The 18,454-nt window shown below is 41.8% G+C and overlaps 1 protein-coding gene across 1 annotated transcript in view; it reads left to right on the forward strand.

Annotated features, from left to right (window-relative positions):
- IGHMBP2 (immunoglobulin mu DNA binding protein 2) overlaps positions 1–8,913 on the forward strand; it is a 68,790-nt gene extending 59,877 nt beyond the window's left edge. The window contains exons 14-15 of the mRNA XM_083756142.1: positions 247–431; positions 5,116–8,913. Coding sequence (XP_083612268.1) covers positions 247–431; positions 5,116–5,307 — 377 coding nt within the window. The 3' untranslated portion in view covers positions 5,308–8,913. The remainder of the gene's footprint in view (positions 1–246; positions 432–5,115) is intronic.
- Positions 8,914–18,454: the final 9,541 nt, after the last annotated feature.

Below are 18,454 nucleotides of genomic sequence, written 5' to 3' on the forward strand. Positions count from 1 at the left end.
GAAGGTACCCCAGGGTCATCTAGTCCAACTCCCTGCAATGCAGGAATCTAAGCTAAAGCATCCATGACAGTTGGACATCCAACCTCTGTTTAAAAACCCCCAAGGAAGGCGAATCCACCACCCCTCGTAGGAGTCTGTTCCACTGCTGAACAGCCCTTAACTCTCAGCTCATCTTAACTCTCAGCTCATCTGTAAGCTCCTTTTATTGCATGCTGATGATTCTCCTCCCCACCCATGTGCTTTTAGGGAAGGCTTCTGTTAAAACCAAAGTGGAAGGTTCAGCAGGGGAAGATTTTGATGCTCTGATTTCTGCTGCAATCAAAGCTGACAACACGTGTGGTTTCCCCAAATGCAAAGCAAGTGTGACAACCCTGGGGCAGCTCTGCCTGCATTGCAATAAACGCTACTGTCTCAGCCACCACATCCCAGAGGTATGTTTTTGTCCTTGCCTGGTTCAGGTAAGCTAAACGTTGCCACCATCTGCTCAGTTTCTTGACCCCCAGTCCTTCAGGACTTGAATTTCATTCAGTGTGAAATGGCTGTGTGTGTTTTTTAAAGTATTTCACAGACTCCCATTTTTCCAGGAGGCTTCCAGGCACAGGAAGGTGAGCTTTTGAACCATTCGCAAGGCCAGTTGAACATGTGCAAATCCGCTGGTGGGTGGATTGCTCCCATTCCTCTTTACTTTATTTTTTAATTTAAAAAGATAACATGAAAATCTGCTTTTAGGGTATGAGGGGGAGCAAGGTTTATGAAAGCCATATAGCATAATGTGCACATGCAGTTCAGTTCACAAGGGAACCATGAGTGGGGGGGAGGGGGGAGTTGCCTCCAGCTTAATATATCCTAATAATGGGGAAGTTCTCTCCTGCTGGGCTATAAGTGAAAAAAGAAACTCATTCAGAGTTGCTTTTTTTTGGCCTACAGTTGTAGGGGGAATATGAAGCATTTTCTTCTTCCTTTGGTACTTTGTATGGATTTAGTTATTATGAGCCTCTGTGTGTCTGTGAAGTCTCACTCCAATCTTTCACCAAGCTCTAATATGAGAATGACTTTCTTTCCTGTGTGGTTCACAGTGTACTTGTATTTCCCCTCACTCACCCACCCACTCAAGACAAACAAAAATACGCCCCCCATTTCTTCCCTGTCTCTGTTCTTCGTGGTGTGGAGGATAGAAAGGATGGATCTCCTTGATTGGAATAACAAGGCGAGGCTTTTAACGCAGGCACTTAGCACTGCAGGGCAGAGGACCTGTGTTTAACAATGTGTCACTGCTGAAATAATGTGATTCTTCAGAGTCTTTTTTCTTCCCCCGGAGTGTCTGAGTCATTTCCTCTTGGCACAATGTACCTCAATTCACCTCTCTTCTTTTAACATTCACCCCCTGTTCAGATGCTTGTGGGAGGATGATGCTCTAGAAAATGTGTGTATCTGAGGTGCTGATGGTGCTAGCCTAGAGAGGGCCACTGTTCTGTGGCATACAGCACATACCCTTGCATGCATAAGGTCCCAGGTTCAATCTCTGGCATCTCCAGCTAAAAGGTCTTGGGTAGCCTTGCTAGGCAGTGCCCAGGCCTTAAGCCTGCTCCATGGAGAGTCAGTCCATACTGAACTAGGTAGACTTGTGCTCTGCTTTTCCCTCCAAAAAAGGAGATGCTCAAAGTGACTTGCAAATGATTTTAAAAGGCATCTTCATATGACACCAGCCACGCCATGTGTTCTGCTCAACTATAAGCCTTTTATCTCTCTTCTCTCCCTCTCTCCTTCATCACACTGTAGATTGATTGGATACCATGCACCAAGAGCAGCTTTAAGTAAGAGAAGTTGTGCAAAGCCCTTTCTCACTCTCTTGCCCTAGCTGCTGTTGTCACACTGGTACAAGAGATACCGAAAGCACAGCAGCCCACCTGGGTGCAGCAGGCTTTATCCTCAGAAGCCTCTTTCCTTCTAGGTGTTGGTCAAAGCAAAACGCCATCCTTTGCCCATCACTGCAGCTGTAGCAAAGATTGGAGTGAGTTGCACTCGAATTGCAGTCCAGGACTCACAAAAGGTGGGAATGTCTCACTCTGCAATTCTGTTAGAGCTGCCCAATGGCTGTCTCTATGTAGCACAAAAAAAGACCTGTGTGCCAGGAAAAATAATACTGACTTCCAACGAGCTTTCAGATGTCCTCTTTATGCCCCTCTGATTTATTTGAAGCAGTAGATCATACGTGGTTTTAATCCCATGGAGAAAGTGTTGTAGCTAGCTGAAGACATGTTGATCTATAGTGCCTGAAATAGATTTACTGGATTATGGATTTACTGGCATTCTGCTCCACAGTTTGAGTTGGGTTTCTTTCTAACCGTAAAATAAAAGTATATATGGCAATATTTTCTGTGGCACATGCTGCAGCAAGGAAAAAATCAGCAAAACAGTGGTGGTCTTAAATAGATATAATTATCATGTGACACTTGCTGGTGTTTCAAGGCAAGCTTGAATCAAGAAAAATCTTATTCGAAGGATTTGTGAATGAAGGAAATAAGAGTACAAAAAACATGTAGGAAAATACTCCAAATGTTCTGGTATTCTGTAGTTTTGATTTCAGGGTTTGCTGATTTCAGAGTTGTATTGGTAGAGAGCTACACAAAGGAGATGTGATCCTGAAAAACCAAAGGCAGATTTCAGCGCCCTCTGTGCAGGAGGATCCCCCTCCCCACTGCCATGCTGGTGGTCCCATTAAGAGAACAGGGTTCTGAACAAGAGTGTGAAGCAGAGGTGGCTAAGCTGTGGCCGTCTGGATGCTGTGAGACACCAGCCAATGATGGGAGTTGTAGCCCAGCAGCATCTGGAGGGCAACAGATTCCCCACCCTTGCTATACAGGAACACAGTCACATCTGTTCCTTTGGTTCCAATGCATAGAAAGGGCACAACTTGCAAATGCAGAAATGATTGCCAGTTTCTTTTCCCTCTTAGTCACTGTGGAGCAGCTGCATGCATAAAAGGAAATCTGATTGTGTGAACAGGCCCCTGCGGGGCTGGATTAATAAATTCATAGAATCGTAGAGCTGGAAGGGACCACAAGGGTCATCCAGTCCAACCCCCTGCAATGCAGGAATCTTTTTGCCCAATGTGGGGCTCAAACCCACAACCCTGAGATTAAGAATCTCATGTTCTGCTGACTGAGCAGCTATCAGTAAGGTATTGCAGAAGAATGTATTCCCCTTTGGTATGCAATCACAAAAGTATTTTGTTAGGTCAACTTAAAAGTGAGATTTTTCATTTAAAAAAAAATGGTTAAATCAGTTCAACTGTTATCCAGCTGTCATAGTATAATTCATGTAGAGTTGAAGGTTTAATCTATCCTAGCCTGAATTTTGGACCAGTTAATGAGATAGAACTCATTTTAGAGGGACTGCAGGGTTTGATCCCATATAGTCGCATCAAGTCCCTACCTTTTTACTGACTGAAAATTGCTTGCCATTTTATACTGCTTGAGAGTGTTTTGTCATTTTCTTTCAGCTTTGGACTAAATCCAGCTGTTTTAGCTCCTTGTTAAAATGAATTCTTCTAAGCAATAGCTTCAGTGCTTTCCCACCTTAATAAATCTTGCTTTCCAGCAACCCAGCAGGCTTGCACTTTGTCACTCATCTGCAATAAAACGAGTTTCCTTCAGAGCTGTTTTTCAGCCATTAGTTTATCCTTCCTGTTTATATCATTAATGTGCATACTTGTCTCTCTAGTTATCTTTTCTCCTGATGTGCTTACAAGTCATTCAACTTGTGGTAGCTTTGTCTCTAGAAATCCTAAAATGCAGAGATATTGCATGTCTCTATTCCCTTCTCTTTCATACATGTAGTATGTGTTCTTTTAAATCTGGTATTTTGGCAGCCCTTTGTAAGTCCATAATACTTTCTTAATCCTCCTTGCACTTAATTTTCTTCCACAATGCCCCTTTATATCTTTGTGCCTTGTAGAATTTATCTCATGGATGACTTGCATGTTGCCTACTGCCACTTGTCATCCTCAATTTGCTTTCTGGCGCCTTCTTTTATACAATGTGTATTTAGCTCCAGCAGTTAGGCCAAGAAGCAGGCCTTGCTGATGACTCAAGGTTGGGAGATTATTCACCAGTCAGTATAACCTGCTTCCTAAGAGTGGGGGGGGGGGGATATTGGTGGCCTGGAGATGAGTGAAAATCACTACCTACAAGAATCCAACAGGTTTATTAATAAATAGTTTTGTCATGAATCTAAAATATTGTGAGTTAGAATGCAAAGACTACAAAGTTCTGTAGAAACTGTTGAAAAACAAACAAACCAGCCTTGGGAGGCTTTCCCGTAGCTTGGCTTGAGTGAAATTTGGAGGGGCAGCTGACATAACTGATCATATTCCTTAGAATAATTTTATTTTCCATTCAAAGCCAGAGAATAAATTATTGGAGAAGTTTCACTCAGTTTCATAACACAGCTATACTGGGCAAATTCCTATTCTGGGCTAGGTAATTACGAACTTTACAAACATTACTTGTGACAGCCAGTCTGCAGGGGGCCCAACAACACAAAAGAAACAAGGAAATGTGATGCGTTGTTTTACTTATTTCTAATACTCTGTTCTTCAGCTTATATGGCTATTTCCATGCAGTTTCTTTCCCAGTCAGGCACCGTTTGCACCCAGCACTGTGGACATTCAAGCTGCTTAGGTGAGGTGGTGGTATTGCCAGTTTATTAGCAATAGATATGATGTTGTTATGATTCAAGGGCTTGATTGTTCTTGGTTTCCCTCCTTTCATCTGATTCTTTCCAGACTGGAGATAAGAGATAAATGTTAGTATTTATCAACAAGGGTGACAAAGGTGACTGGATGATGGAGTAGAGTTTTTCCTTACATTTTTAGAGTTTGAGAAGAAATACTTAATCTGTCCAAAATGATTATTTAATTGCTCCTTGGGGAAAAATGACCTTCACATTTTTTAAATTGTTTTGTTTTGTTGTTAAAAGACCCACCGGTAAGTGAAGTAGTTTATTTTTATGGACTGTGAAGAATGATCAAGTTTATGATAAGCAGTTTTCACTAAGGTCGTAATTTTGTGCTGGAACATCTTGAGGCTGATATTATGGCTTTATCTCCCACAGATTCATGGCTGTGGGGAGAAAGCCAAAGCATATGCCCGGCAGAGAATCAGCAAAGAAGCTTCTCTATGTGCCGGGAGTGGGTTAAAGGACAAGCCCTTGGATCCTGCCAAGAGAGCTCATCTCCAGAGGCGCCTGGACAAAAAACTCAGTGAGCTCACAAGCCAAAGAAAGAGCAAAAAGAAAGAGAAATGAGAGGATTAGCTATGTCAAGGCAAGATGCTCGCCCGCCTGTCCTTGAGGCACCTTCGTAAAGCAGCATGCTCAGGCTCCAGAGGAAAAAAGCTCATCACTCTCTTAAACCTTTTGGCTTCTTTCCCCCACCCCACACCTCCAAAATCAAGAATATGTCCTTCAGCTTCATGGTCCTCAGAGAGCCAGAGACTGACTGAAGAAAGGTTCCCACTGTCTGCAGGTTTCAAACAATTCTCAAGTTGCGTCTTGCACTGTAAAATGTGTTTTTCCTCAGTCATGTCAGAACTATAAAGCCCCACTGGTTAAGGAGAAAGGTGGGCAGCTTTTGTTTGTAGTAATTATCTTTATTGGCGAGGTAATAAATGTACTCTGAGTGGGCGCAGAGCAGGTTTTACAATAAAACAGTGATAGCGTATGCCTTGAGCAATGAACTGTCCGTTTGACATTGCATGGTAATGTAATAATCGTTGCCCGTGGGACTCCTGTCCCCCCCCCCCCAATGTGTGGGAGCAATAAAAACCTCTCCAGGTGGTCCACAAAATTAAGGAAATACAAATAGCTTTTTCCATTTCTCAAGCTCAGAAACTTGTATGTTGAAAGAAAAGATTCTAAAAAAGATGTGTTAAAATTGTGAGGGGACAAAGTGAAGAAAAATCTAGAAAAATAACCTGGGTTCACTGGCCCAGCACATACACTTTTACTGGAATATGCTGGGATTGCGCGCAGGTCTTCTGCATACAAAGATGTGTTCTACCCCTATGCCACCACTGTGTGCTATGGACCTTAACTTACAGTAGGGAAACCTCAGGGCCAGGGTCCAAATGAAGTCCTTGCAAGTCTCTCTGTTTCATCCCTGAGACTTTTCCCAGTGCCACATCCTGCACTAGGCCCACATCAAGTGCTTTAGCCTCTCTTGAATGTGTATCTGAACCGTGGTGCTGAGGGGTTCCTGTCAGGGGATCCTCTGACTTGCACATGGCTGCAGTGTGGTCTACTGTGCTAAGGTTGGGCCCGATCTGTTGCTCCACTTGTTTGTTTTCCTCTGACCCTTCCAGCCACCGACATGCAGCTCTTTGAAGGTTGTCCATGAGGGAATGTGTCCCTGCAGCTGAAAAGCATTTGCCATCCTTTGTCTTAGAATCACAGAATTTGTAAGGTATAATTTTTTTCTCAAATTCATTCAAGTTCCAATAAAAATAGACACATTTCTTTTTTGGGGAGTGTGTGGAGCTGTTTACAAAACAGTGTAGTCCCACAAATAATTACCCAGTAGAGTTTTCATTGTGCAGAACTATATGCAACCAAGAAGCAGGGAAATAATGGTCCCATTTTCAGGGGAGGGCTCTCAGTGTCATGTTACTATGGATGTGGCCTCATGATTTTGTTCAGAGGTTCAAGTATTTTAAGAAAGAAAAAGAGTACATTCCTCTCCTGTTCTTTTCAGGCAGTGTCCTTTTCACCTCATCCTATGAACTACGCAAAATGGGTTAATTGTACATACTTGTAAATACAAGTTAATTGTATTTTTGTTGGTTCTTTTATTTCTTATATTAAGAACAGAACAAGAGCCTGCTGGATCAAGCCAGTGGCCCATCTAGTCCAGCCTACTATTCTCACAGTGATATTTTATTGCATTACAATTTGAATTCTGTGGAATGCAAATTGTACAGTATCTAGCACAATGCATTCTACAACAGGCAGAAAAACCATTAAGTGGTTTGCCAAGGCCATCAGCAATTTTCAAGTGGTCTGTGGGGGGGGGGGTAGTTTGGGAACCACTGATCTAGAATGATTACAAGTCCCAAGTTCCTTTAGCCGCAAATGTCCTAGATGTTCTTGGCAGGAATTGTTCAGCCTTGGGCTCAAAAGCAATGGGACGTCATTCTCTTGCCATGCATGGTGTCTCTAAGGGTCTACAAATGCCCTGCAGTTCTACCATCTGCCAGTATTAACCTTGGGTTTGTTACCCTTCCAGTCTCTCTTCTCCTTTACTTTAAATTAATGTGTTCACTTTCTCCTGTCAGCCTTGAAAACACAAGAGGTGTTTGTGTTTTATCATCTGATCCTAACAATTGGTGTCACATCATCTCTGAGATTCTAATAATGATGCAGCTACAACCTTGATTGCTCTTGGATTCTGAACCCATAACTTATAATGTGAGCCGGCAATAATAAAATGAAATTGAATTCATTTTTTAAAAACCCACAATCATTATATTCTGCATAAAATTAATGTACTCTGTTTAGGAAAGCTCAGTGTGACCAGATGAAATTTTACCAGAGCAGAATGCTAAATGCAGATCAGTATGCAAGATCCAGAAGAGGATTTGGAGGTACGTTGGTCCTAATTGTGATAGATTGATTGAGGTAGGACTCCAGTGCATATTATTACACTCATTAGTGTGGGTGTCTGTGGGCAGAGGCAAGGAATCTGGGAAGTTTTAGAAGTGTATTTCCTCCCCTAAATGCAGACACCGGCAATTGTCCCTTGGGTTTTGTGTCTGTGTTTGTAATGTATAATATTAGCTATTTGAAGACATAACAATAACAATATGGTGACATAATAATATTTTTGTTATTATAATTTTTAAAAAGAAGTGTGGGGTGAGCAGTAGCTCCATTATTAAGGTCTCTTTACACTTGACTGTGTTTGGGTTGCTTAGCACCTTCTAGTTTGGAGTGCTGCTGGCTTAATGAGCAACTCCTTCCTTTAGTATCACCTTCTGGAATACTTCAAAGATGACGAATAATGCCTTATTAACAGAGTCCGTTCTCTGAAATGTAAAAGAACAGAAGTGTGACACAAGGTTACAGTGTAATTATAATAAATCTGAGGAGGACAATTCCCTCAATAGTTAGTTATTCCATGCTGATAAAATATTTCTGAGCTAACATTAAAAAAGTAAAAAATGGACAGACTTGCTGCCAAGCAGTTAAAATTTCCCTTGGGCTTCTTGCCCAGAAACCAGTTGATATTAGTTCTGTCATTTAAATTTTCCTTAAAAATGTACAATGAAACCAGCACAAGGAAAGTCACCAGCTGGCAAGTCAAGGCTGAATTATTTAAAATCACCGCAGAATGGAACAGAGTATAAATCTCATCTGTTCTGCTTGTACCTCTATCTTCACATCTGCTTCTGCCGTTACCGATTTCCATAATTGTTTATCAGGGCTTAATTTGAACCTAGCACCTTCTCCTGTGTCTTACCATCATTGCCTTTGCTGGCACTTTTGGAGGAGAGATTGAGGAAGGGAGTTGTGATCCATTTAGGCTGTGGAGAAGACATCTCACCCCTGAACTGTATTTAAGCTGGACTGCTGTGGCTCCCTGGAGTGCAGCAAGGTTTGAACTTGTAGCATTGATAAGCTTTCTAATTTATTTATTGGCCTCTTAATATTTATTTTGCTCTGTACTTGTTATGCATCATCTAGATGATTTCATTGTAATTTATTGCATTTATCCTTTTGGTTTTTCTTTGTTTGAATTTAGTGGTATGTTTTGTAACATTTTATGTTTGTATATTTATTTTAAAAATTGCTGTTATGAGCTACTTTTGACCTTGGGAAAGTGGCATAAAAATGAAATAAGCTTAGCTCATTGCTTTTGATATCAGAGCTTAATCCCCTAATCACCTGGGCAATAATGAGCATGTTCATAGAACCTTCTCACCACTGAGTATCTATAGTCTGTTCCCACATATATCCAAGCAGAGTTGAGCTCCAATTCCACAAGATTTTTTTTGAAATTAACCACTGGTGTATGTTTGGGAGCTGGAAAGACACCAGCAATTAGTCAATGGACTGAAAGTTACTGTATCTTAACTAGTTCCAGTTCACTTTCATTGCTTCATTCTATGTCAACATAAATAATCACTATAATAAACATGAGAATGTGGTCAGATGCCGCTAGTGATGTTATATCATAGTGGTGTGTATGAGCACCTGGCTTAAGAAGAAACCCTCTATGTTTCACTCTGTATATTGATTGTCAATGTGCACGTTCCTTGTGCAAAAGTTAGCATATCTCAGGGTGGCTATTACTGGCTGAAGGAAGGTTGGATGGCTTTAAAGTTTAGATGCTTTGTGCTCCAGGAATGCAGATGACCCTGCAAGAGCATGACATTATATATATATTCCCTGCAGAGAAGAATAGGAACAGCTTGCAAACTGAGCTGTCCAGGGTACTGAAAAACCTCAGCTCTTGTCGAAAGCAGGCCTGTAATTTATTCTAGCTGAGAAATTAATCATATCCTGTTGTAACAAAGCCCTGAAAACAGTGGAGTAAATGTAATCAGTGTTAATGTGTTTCAAAATGTAGCTGTAGAATGGAACCCCCATAGTCAGTTACTCAAATACCCAGTCACTCATAAAAATCCGAATGATGTCACGAGGGTCCTTCAGACCATGTTAATCTAAGAGAAGAAATATTGTGGTAAAGAGTTGTTAGAGATGGTTTGCTAGAGAATCTGGCTATTGACAGAGGCTCATTTTAATAGATTTAGTGGATTTGATGGTGGTTATATTGTATATGTAGTGATTGTTGATGTTGCTGGAAGATGCCATGGCCTTTGGTTAGTGCAGTAAAGTTTGTGGTGATGACAGAGGCTCATGCACTGCAAGTGTGAGGGGAAGATCAATCGTCATTCAGCAAAGGTGGGAGAGGGCTTTCAGAGTTTTATAGATTCTAGAGATAGAAACACCACAGCATAGTTGTGCTATCCAGGACTGACACGTTTTTGCTTTGTGGAATAGGCTGTCCCTAAGGACTTAGTATCCTGTCCCAAGGGGCAGGACTACATTGGATGGGTTTAAGTTTTGGAAGAGTATATTTCAGTTGAGAATTACGGAAAGGTTCTCAACAGTGAATGTGATTTGTCAGTGGTTGGCTCTTCCTCACTGGATGTCTTCAAGCAGAAGCTAGATGCTCTAAATTCCCTACATCAAAAAGGGTTAGACTGAATGGATTACACAGCCCACTACACTTCTGTGATTCTGTTCCTTCCTTCCTGGATCTATGTGGCTGTAGAATCCAAATCTGCAGCCTCTTTATCTGTGATAGCTCTGTTATGCTGTCAGGACTAGAGGTAGCAATAATTTCATTTTGTTGCTTAGCAGGAAGGGTTTGTTGCCTCACTGCGTCTTAGATCCAAGGAACAGTTCTGCATTTGTGTTTAGAAACAAACAATTCCATGTGTTGTATAAAAAGACAGGGACTTGCTGCCTTTCATTTCAGCCCATTCACAGGCATCTTTAAGACAATAGTGTTTTCTGAGAGGCGTCAGCTGTGCAGAATCCATCAGCCTCAGAAGGAGTTGTCTGAGTCACTGATAAGCCTGTATATACTAATTGCAGTCTCACTTCTCTGAGTACCAGTCCTTAGGTAACCAAAACAGCACCATCCAAGCACAAGATGGGATATCTGGAGGCTTGGAGGCTTGGAATTACAGCGGTACGAAGCATCCCCCCCCCCAAAGACCCAGTGAGGACCCCCATCACAAAAAAACAGCCCAATGTAAATGGAGCATGCCTTGTGTGATGCTAACTGTTGGAGGAAGTATAGAAAACTGGGCAGGAGGGGAAATGGAGTGGTTTGTCCTGGAAAAACTACTTCACATTGGTTGGAACACTGAAAATTCCACTGTGAGAGTCATTCTATAAGGATCCAAAGTAGCACCACACACACACAAAAGGGTGGTAACTCCTACAGGGATGAGGCCCCTAACTACACTCCAATGAACTGCCCAGAGAACTTCGTTGGGCAAGCTACAAGTGTTCTAAATAAATAAAGCTAGAACATGGAGCCAACCTATGGAATTGGTGCATAGTAGATTCAGGACAGGTTAGACTGGGGATCACTAACTTAAGATGTTTTTTGAACATATTCATTGAGTGGCACTTGCATCTTTTCAGGCTTTTGTGCTTGCATTGCTCTTTATACAACCATGAGGATTCCCCATCCCCTTCCCTCCCCAAGAACTAAATTTTAAAATAAACATTCACAGTTTGTACTGTAAAGCAGACACTATAAATGCTTTATATTGGCACTGTATTCTAAAGCCACTCTAAATGCACCACTTTGTGCTATAAATGTGCCCAGGCTTTTGTGGGTGTTTAATTCCAGTGGGTTGGTTGTGATTTAACCCTGCCCCGGGTTGTTAGCTGCATTTTATCTGTGCCATAATGTTTTATGTTTAGAAATGTCATTTTATTGTATGCTACCTTGAAGCTGGATGGTTAAGGCAATTTAAAAATGTTTTCATGACTAATAATAACAACCCGAAATGCTTTTCTAGACATTATCTCCTTTGTTCAGTCACAAGATCAAAAACAACACAAGCCACTTACTTTTTATTTTACTGATTGGACAAAGTCCAAAGGGCAATACATGACTGAGCATTTTGGGCTTCTGTTTTCCTAAGCATCTTTAAAGGGTGGTTTATTACAGGCCTCACTCTGCCCCATCAGTGGCAGATTATCAAAGTGAACCACTTACAGTGGTATCAGGTGTAAAACAGGGTTGTGTTACTGCCCCAACACTATTTATTGTTTCATTGCTGTGATCCTAGAAATCATATATCAAACATATGGAAAGCTATTTAATCTGAATAGGCTGAAAGCAAAGAGTAAGGTTACCCAAACTTCTGTCATAGAGCTTCAGTATACTGATGATAGCGTTGTGTGTGCACACTCAGAGGATGACCTCGAAACCATCCTAAATAGCTTCACATAAGCTTACAAAAAGCTTGGCCTATCACTCAACAACCAAAAAACCAAAGTGTTGCGCCAACAAGCACAAAGTAGCCCCTCTGCAGGGCTACAAATCAAACTCAATGGTGTAATGTTGGAAAGTGTCAATCCCTTCTCCTACCTAGGCAGTTATATTTCCACAATTGATGCTGAAATCCAGCATCGCCTGAGCTCTAGGAAGTGCGGCTTTCTCCCAATTAAAGCAGCGTGTTTGAGAACTGGGACATTTGCAGGCCAACCAAATGCTTGTTTACAAAGCTATTGTACTACCAACTTTACTGTAGGCTTGTGAAACATGGACCACTTATAAACACCATCTCCAACTCCTTGAAAGATTCCATCAGTGGAGTCTCCAAAAATTTTTACATGTCACTTGGGAAGACCGGCAAACTAATGTCAGTGTACTGGAAGAAGCAAAGATCACCCGTGTCAAAGAAATGATTCTTCAACATCATCTTCATTGGAATGGTCATGTTCTTCAGATGCCTGATTATCGTCTTCCAAAGCAACTACTCTATTCTGAACTTTAAAATGGAAAGTGTAATGCTGGTGGTCAACAAAAGAGATTTAAAGATGCTCTCAAGGCAAATCTAAAAAAATATAGTATAAACACCGACAACTGGGAAACACTGGCCTGTGAGCGCTCCAATTGGAGAACAGCCTTTACCAAAGGTGTCATGGACTTAGGAGACGCTCAAACTCAGGACAAAAGGGAGAAATGTGCTAAGAGGAAGGCACCCTTGACAAACCCTCACCACGATCAACTCCCGCCCGGAAATCTATGTCCCCACTGTGGAAGCACATGTGCATCCAGAATTGGCCTCCGCAGTCACTTACAGACTCACTGTTAATACCGTGTTCATGGAAGACAATCTTACTCGGCTATGAGTGATCGCAAAAGAAGATCTTAATTTGTGCCCCAGTGATAAATCTGTTTCATTAAGCTATGTCAGCTCCAGGGCAAAGCCACATTGCTCAAGTGAGCTATTTGGAGTCCATGGAATAGAATCAGTGCTTTGGCCAGAAAAAGAAGAGCTGGAGTTGCATTAAAATGCAAACCAGAGTTACACTTCAGATCAGCTGAAAAATAACTGAGTTCTGCTGGGTAAAGAAAGAGGTAAGTTCATTAAAGGTGATTTTCTCACGCTCCAGAGTGCTTGTCGTCAAAGCACAGAAGATATATAGGTCAAGACTGTTTCCCCTGCCCCACATCAAGAATGTGATGTTTGCAGGGCACACTCAGTAGTCACGAAGTGGACAGCTCTCTAATCCATTTACTAAGCCTGATGCCACTTAGTTAGGAGTAAGCCCCATTGAACACAAACTAAGGAAAATATGGCCACACTTAGTTAAAATACACAATAAGACAAGTTCAAAACATCAAAATATTAAAATAAATGTCTGTAATTAAAATGTACAATAAATAAGGCCTGCAATACAGTATAACTGTTAAAGAGTTAAAGCAGGAGGTTCAGTCAGCAGATCCGGGAAGTGCTTGTCAAAACAGCCGAGTTTTCGAGCACACATGGTTACAAGATATGACTGTGGAAAATGTTAAGCTAAATTGCTCTTTTTTCCTACACTCAGTCTGGCCTCTAATCCCATCTTTTCACCACTTTGAAGTTGCTAATGGATGAATAGCTGGCATTAGAGCTAGTGGAGAAACCATGTGGATCAGGGGCCTGCAAACTTTTTCAGCAGCGGTCCTGTCCGCTGTCCCTCAGACCTTGTGGGGGGCGGACTATATTTTGAAGGGGGAAAAATGAACGAATTCCTATCCCCCACAAATAGCCCAGAGATGCATTTTAAATTACTGTAAAGCGCACATTCTACTCATGTAAAAACACACTGATTCCCAGACCGTCCGTGGGCCGGATTTAGAAGGCGATTGGGTTGGATCCAGCCCCCAGGCCTTAGTTTGCTTACCCATGATGTGGATGGCAGCCTGGCAATTGCCCATATGAATTTTTCAGTGTCCTTCTTCCTGGCTGGACTAAGAATCCTCATGCTGGCATGGAAAGATTAGTCTCAGCTGGCTATAAGGCAATAGTGATTGAATAAGGGGGAGAATGGAAGTGAGAGCTGGACCATCAAGAAGGCTGATCGCCGAAGAATTGATGCTTTTGAATTATGGTGCTGGAGGAGACTCTTGAGAGTCCCATGGACTGCAAGAAGATCAAACGCATCCATTCTTAAGGAAATTAGCCCTGAGTGCTCACTGGAAGGACAGATCGTGAAGCTGAGGCTCCAATACTTAGGCCACCTCATGAGAAGAGAAGACTCCCTGGAAAAGACCCTGATGTTGGGAAAGATTGAGGACACAAGAAGAAGGGGACGACAAAGGATGAGATAGTTGGACAGTGTTCTCGAAGCTACAAACATGAGTCTGACCAAACTGCGGGAGACAGTGGAAGACAGAAGTGCCTGGCGTGCTCTGGTCCATGGGGTCACGAAGAGTCGGACACGACTAAACGACTAAACAACAACAAGGGGGAGAAGTCTACCAGTCTTTGAATAACTGGAAATATATCAATTGATGTGATGGTATGCTTATTAGTAGTAGAGACTGGTCAGAATAGTTTCACCCTGTAACACTGTGTGATTTGGAGAGTGCTATCAAGATTTAGGTCTAGCAAGAAAAGTGTTGTACTTCTGTCCCACAATTCACCATGATCAATGCTCAACAGATAGCCACAGCCATTGAGATAGAAAGAAATAGAATTAACAGGTACAAATAATGTTAAACCTAAATTCGACTACACATTAAGCTGAGCAGTGATTTATGCAACAACTTTTTTAATTCAAAGCACTTTACAAGGACAGAAAGTAGATATGGGCAGTATAAACAAAAGGTTTAACCATTAGATCTCCACAAGATACATACAACCATTGGGCTGTCTAGTACCAAAGGCCACCTAAAATGGCTGCAGTTTTCCCTCTATTTGCACTGGTAACAGGTTAGTACAGCCTCTAGCCTCTGCCAGCTTTCCCATCAGTTGTGACTTTGCATCCTAACCACCTTCTTGAAACCACACAGGGAAAGCACCAGTCACCAAGCTGTACTATCAGCCTTGCATTATAGCAACAGTTCTCGCCATGTTCATACAAACTACAGGAGCTGTTTAGCAGCTGCTGCTGTGGAAACCATTGACAGCAAGCCACTATTTCAGAGCTAAATAACAGTCACAAGAGTAGCCTTGCAAAATGAATCCATCCCAAATTCTGTAGCGTTAATGCTCTGTTGCAATGTAACCACATGGCTAATAGTCTTTATTGCTTTGGCAAAAGGATTTCTGCCTTTAGCATGCACAGCTAATATATAAAATGCTTAAACTTTGAACTAAGAGTCAGTCCATAAGTAGAGACTGTGAACTCGCTGCCACATCTAGGTGTTGCAGACAAATAAGCGCAACTGGTCTGAACCACAAAGTTTTGCCTCTGAATGGGCATAAGGGCACATCATAATTATTTCCATGGTGATCTCGGTGATCTCTTGATCTGTGATGACTCATTCAAAGAGGTGAGTCACCAATTAATGTGAATATGCATATATAAGCCAATTCATCGGTGCTCCTAGTTTAGCAAGTGAGACCGATAAATGAGAACAGATTTTTGCTTATTAGCCTGCCATACCAGGCGTGGAGTGGTTGGGCAGAGTGGCCACTTATGCATTGCTTAAAAAGGAGAAGAAATACCTAATCCCTAAAAAGGAGGCACAGATATGTATGAAACTCCTCTGTGTGAATTTGTATGGAAATATGTAAATTTAGGAATAATTACTATAATTTAAATAGAGAGTCAATACATTTCTCCATAATGAGGACAACTGTGACCAGGTCACCTATGTGTGTCTGTACAGTTCCTGGGCAATTTGAACCCCATGCTGCACTCTTCCTTCTTATAGCTCTATAAAACCAGACTAGGGACTGCAGAACCCTTCAATGCATAAGCACTGTATGTCACATGTAGTCTGAACCTTGCACTCCAGTTCCTCAAAATGAGGTGAAAATGTGGCTGGAAGTCACCTCCATGAAGCCACCTCCATGATTTAATTGAAAAGGAGCTGCAAGCATCAAGCCTCCAAAAATATTTACTATTTTCCCCTTTCTGGGTATATTAATGATAAAGCCTCTAATAATATAGGCTTCTTCATGGGTAGAAAAAGTTTAAATATTAAAATAATTTTTGAATCTTTAGTGAAGAAGTGCATTCGAAGGAAGCAGGCTGAACCGGAATGGAAAAAGACAGCCTCTACGTACTCTTTGCCAAGTATTGCTTGGACATTATCACTAATTGATGACAAATTGATCATTTGTGCTCCCTTTGTTTCAATTTATCCCAAGCTTTCAATGCTAAAGCCATTAAATAAATCATCCAACTTCCAAAGCGTCGCCTGCTTCCAAGTAAATGTACTAAATCCACCCACACAATTGCCTGACGTTCTCCCCAGAATCTTTGAGCAGAGAAAACACCACCAAGCAAGCAAGCAAGCAAGCAAGCAAGCAAACAAACAAACAAACAAACAAACAAACAAACAAACAAACAAAATAACCCATTCACATCTTACTTGCTGGCACTTAGGGAGATACAGCTCACTCTTTTGGATTGCTTACTGGCTCTATCTCACACGGCTCTTTAAAATCTTCTGTTCTTTTCTTTCTGCCAATTCACATACTGAAATACTCTTTTGGACTGTCTGTCCATTTCACCTGATTCCTCCTGAATCTCACCATTCTGAACTTCCTCTTGTCTTTCTTCCTCAGTCTCTTTTCTTGGGGGTTGGGTAGGGGGAACCTCATTTAGCCCTGGTGCAGTTGCTGCATAGGGTGGAGGGGGGCTAATTACCGGTATTCCTCCTCCCTCTTCTGGGTCTGGTAAGACTGCTGGGTTGTTGTTGTTTTTTAACTTGTACTTGCTGCCATACTGGGCACAGTTTTGGCTTGGGCTAATCACAGTTCTATTTTTCCTAAGCCATGGGGGACGGTCAGGAACTTCACATAAGTGTTGGAGTCTATTTTTTCATCAGGTTTTTAAAATCCCCAATCTTCTCCCTTTGTGGCATCTTTCCAGTTTGTTCAGGAAACATCGCAGGGGGGTTGTGGGAGTTGTTTTACTGCTTTTTCTCCATGACCCTGGGACCCTGGAACACTGGGACACCCCGTCCTCCTAACATCATTTCTCTCACTCAGTCACAGACCAGACGTTGCTTTCAACGTCTCACACACTCAAAACACACTCAAAACATTAACTGGAGTGTCCCCACACGCACAAACCCATGCACCTCCTCCAATCCCCTTTTTTACCAAAACCACAACCGGTAGCGCTTAGACTTTGACCGGGGCCCAAGAGACCCTTTTTGCTGCTTTTCTGGGCAAAACCAACAACCAACCACAACCGGCAGTGCTTAGACTTCAACCAGGGCCCAGCAGCGCACTTTTTGCTGCTTTTTCTGGGCGCAAAACCAACAACCAACCGGCAGCGCTTAGACTTTGACCAGGGCCCAGCAGCACCTTTTACTTTTTTAAAAAAATAATATTTATTCAGAGTTTAAAGTTACAAAAAGAAAAAAGAACAATACAAAATACAAAAAAAGAATACAACAGCAACAGAAAAAGAAAAAAGGTATAAAAATACATTCGCTTAAAAAAGAAAAAGAACAGATTAAACCTTTACATAACTTTCTTCCTTTACTTGTTTCCTTGACCTCCTCACACCTCGCAATTTTGTATTCTAGTTCAAATCGTTTTTTCAGCAAATCCTTCCAACCTTATTTTCATTTAAGTAATTTAATTTAATATATTATAATTTAACATCCTCTCTTTCGTCAATTTCATCAACTCATTTTTACTTAATCCTTTATATCATTTCTGCCAAAACCACCTAATTTTCTTTTTCCAACATCTTTCTAACAGTCCTTAATTTTACAATATTTTTGAAGATATACTTTAAATTTTTTCCAATCTTCTTCCACTGACTCTTCTCCTTGGTCCCGAATTCTGCCAGTCATCTCAGCCAATTCCATATAGTCCGCCAGCAGCACCTTTTACTGCTTCTTCTGGGCAAAACCAAAACCAGTGGCACTTCTTCTACCCTCCTGGCGGAGCTGATCAAACTCTCTTTGCTCCCACCTAACCCTGTGGAGCTTGCTCCCACCTATACCCTGTGGAGCCTACCTTGTTCCTTGAGGTACCTTCCTTCACGGCTGTTGCTTTTTCTCCGGTCCTTGCAGTGTGTCCACTCAGGAATGGGTGGCAATTCCTCCCACAAACTTGGCAGGATGTTTACTGGAACTGCTGACACGAACCGAGCTGTTCACCGCAGGGACGCCTTGAACCCACATCCCTTATCCTCAGGGAATCTGTTTTTCCCGGCCAATGCACCAAGAAATGTAGCCTTCTGA

The sequence above is a fragment of the Podarcis gaigeae genome (genome assembly GCF_964106915.1).
Source record: "Podarcis gaigeae genome assembly, chromosome: 1".
Classification (NCBI taxonomy): Eukaryota; Metazoa; Chordata; class Lepidosauria; order Squamata; family Lacertidae; genus Podarcis; species Podarcis gaigeae.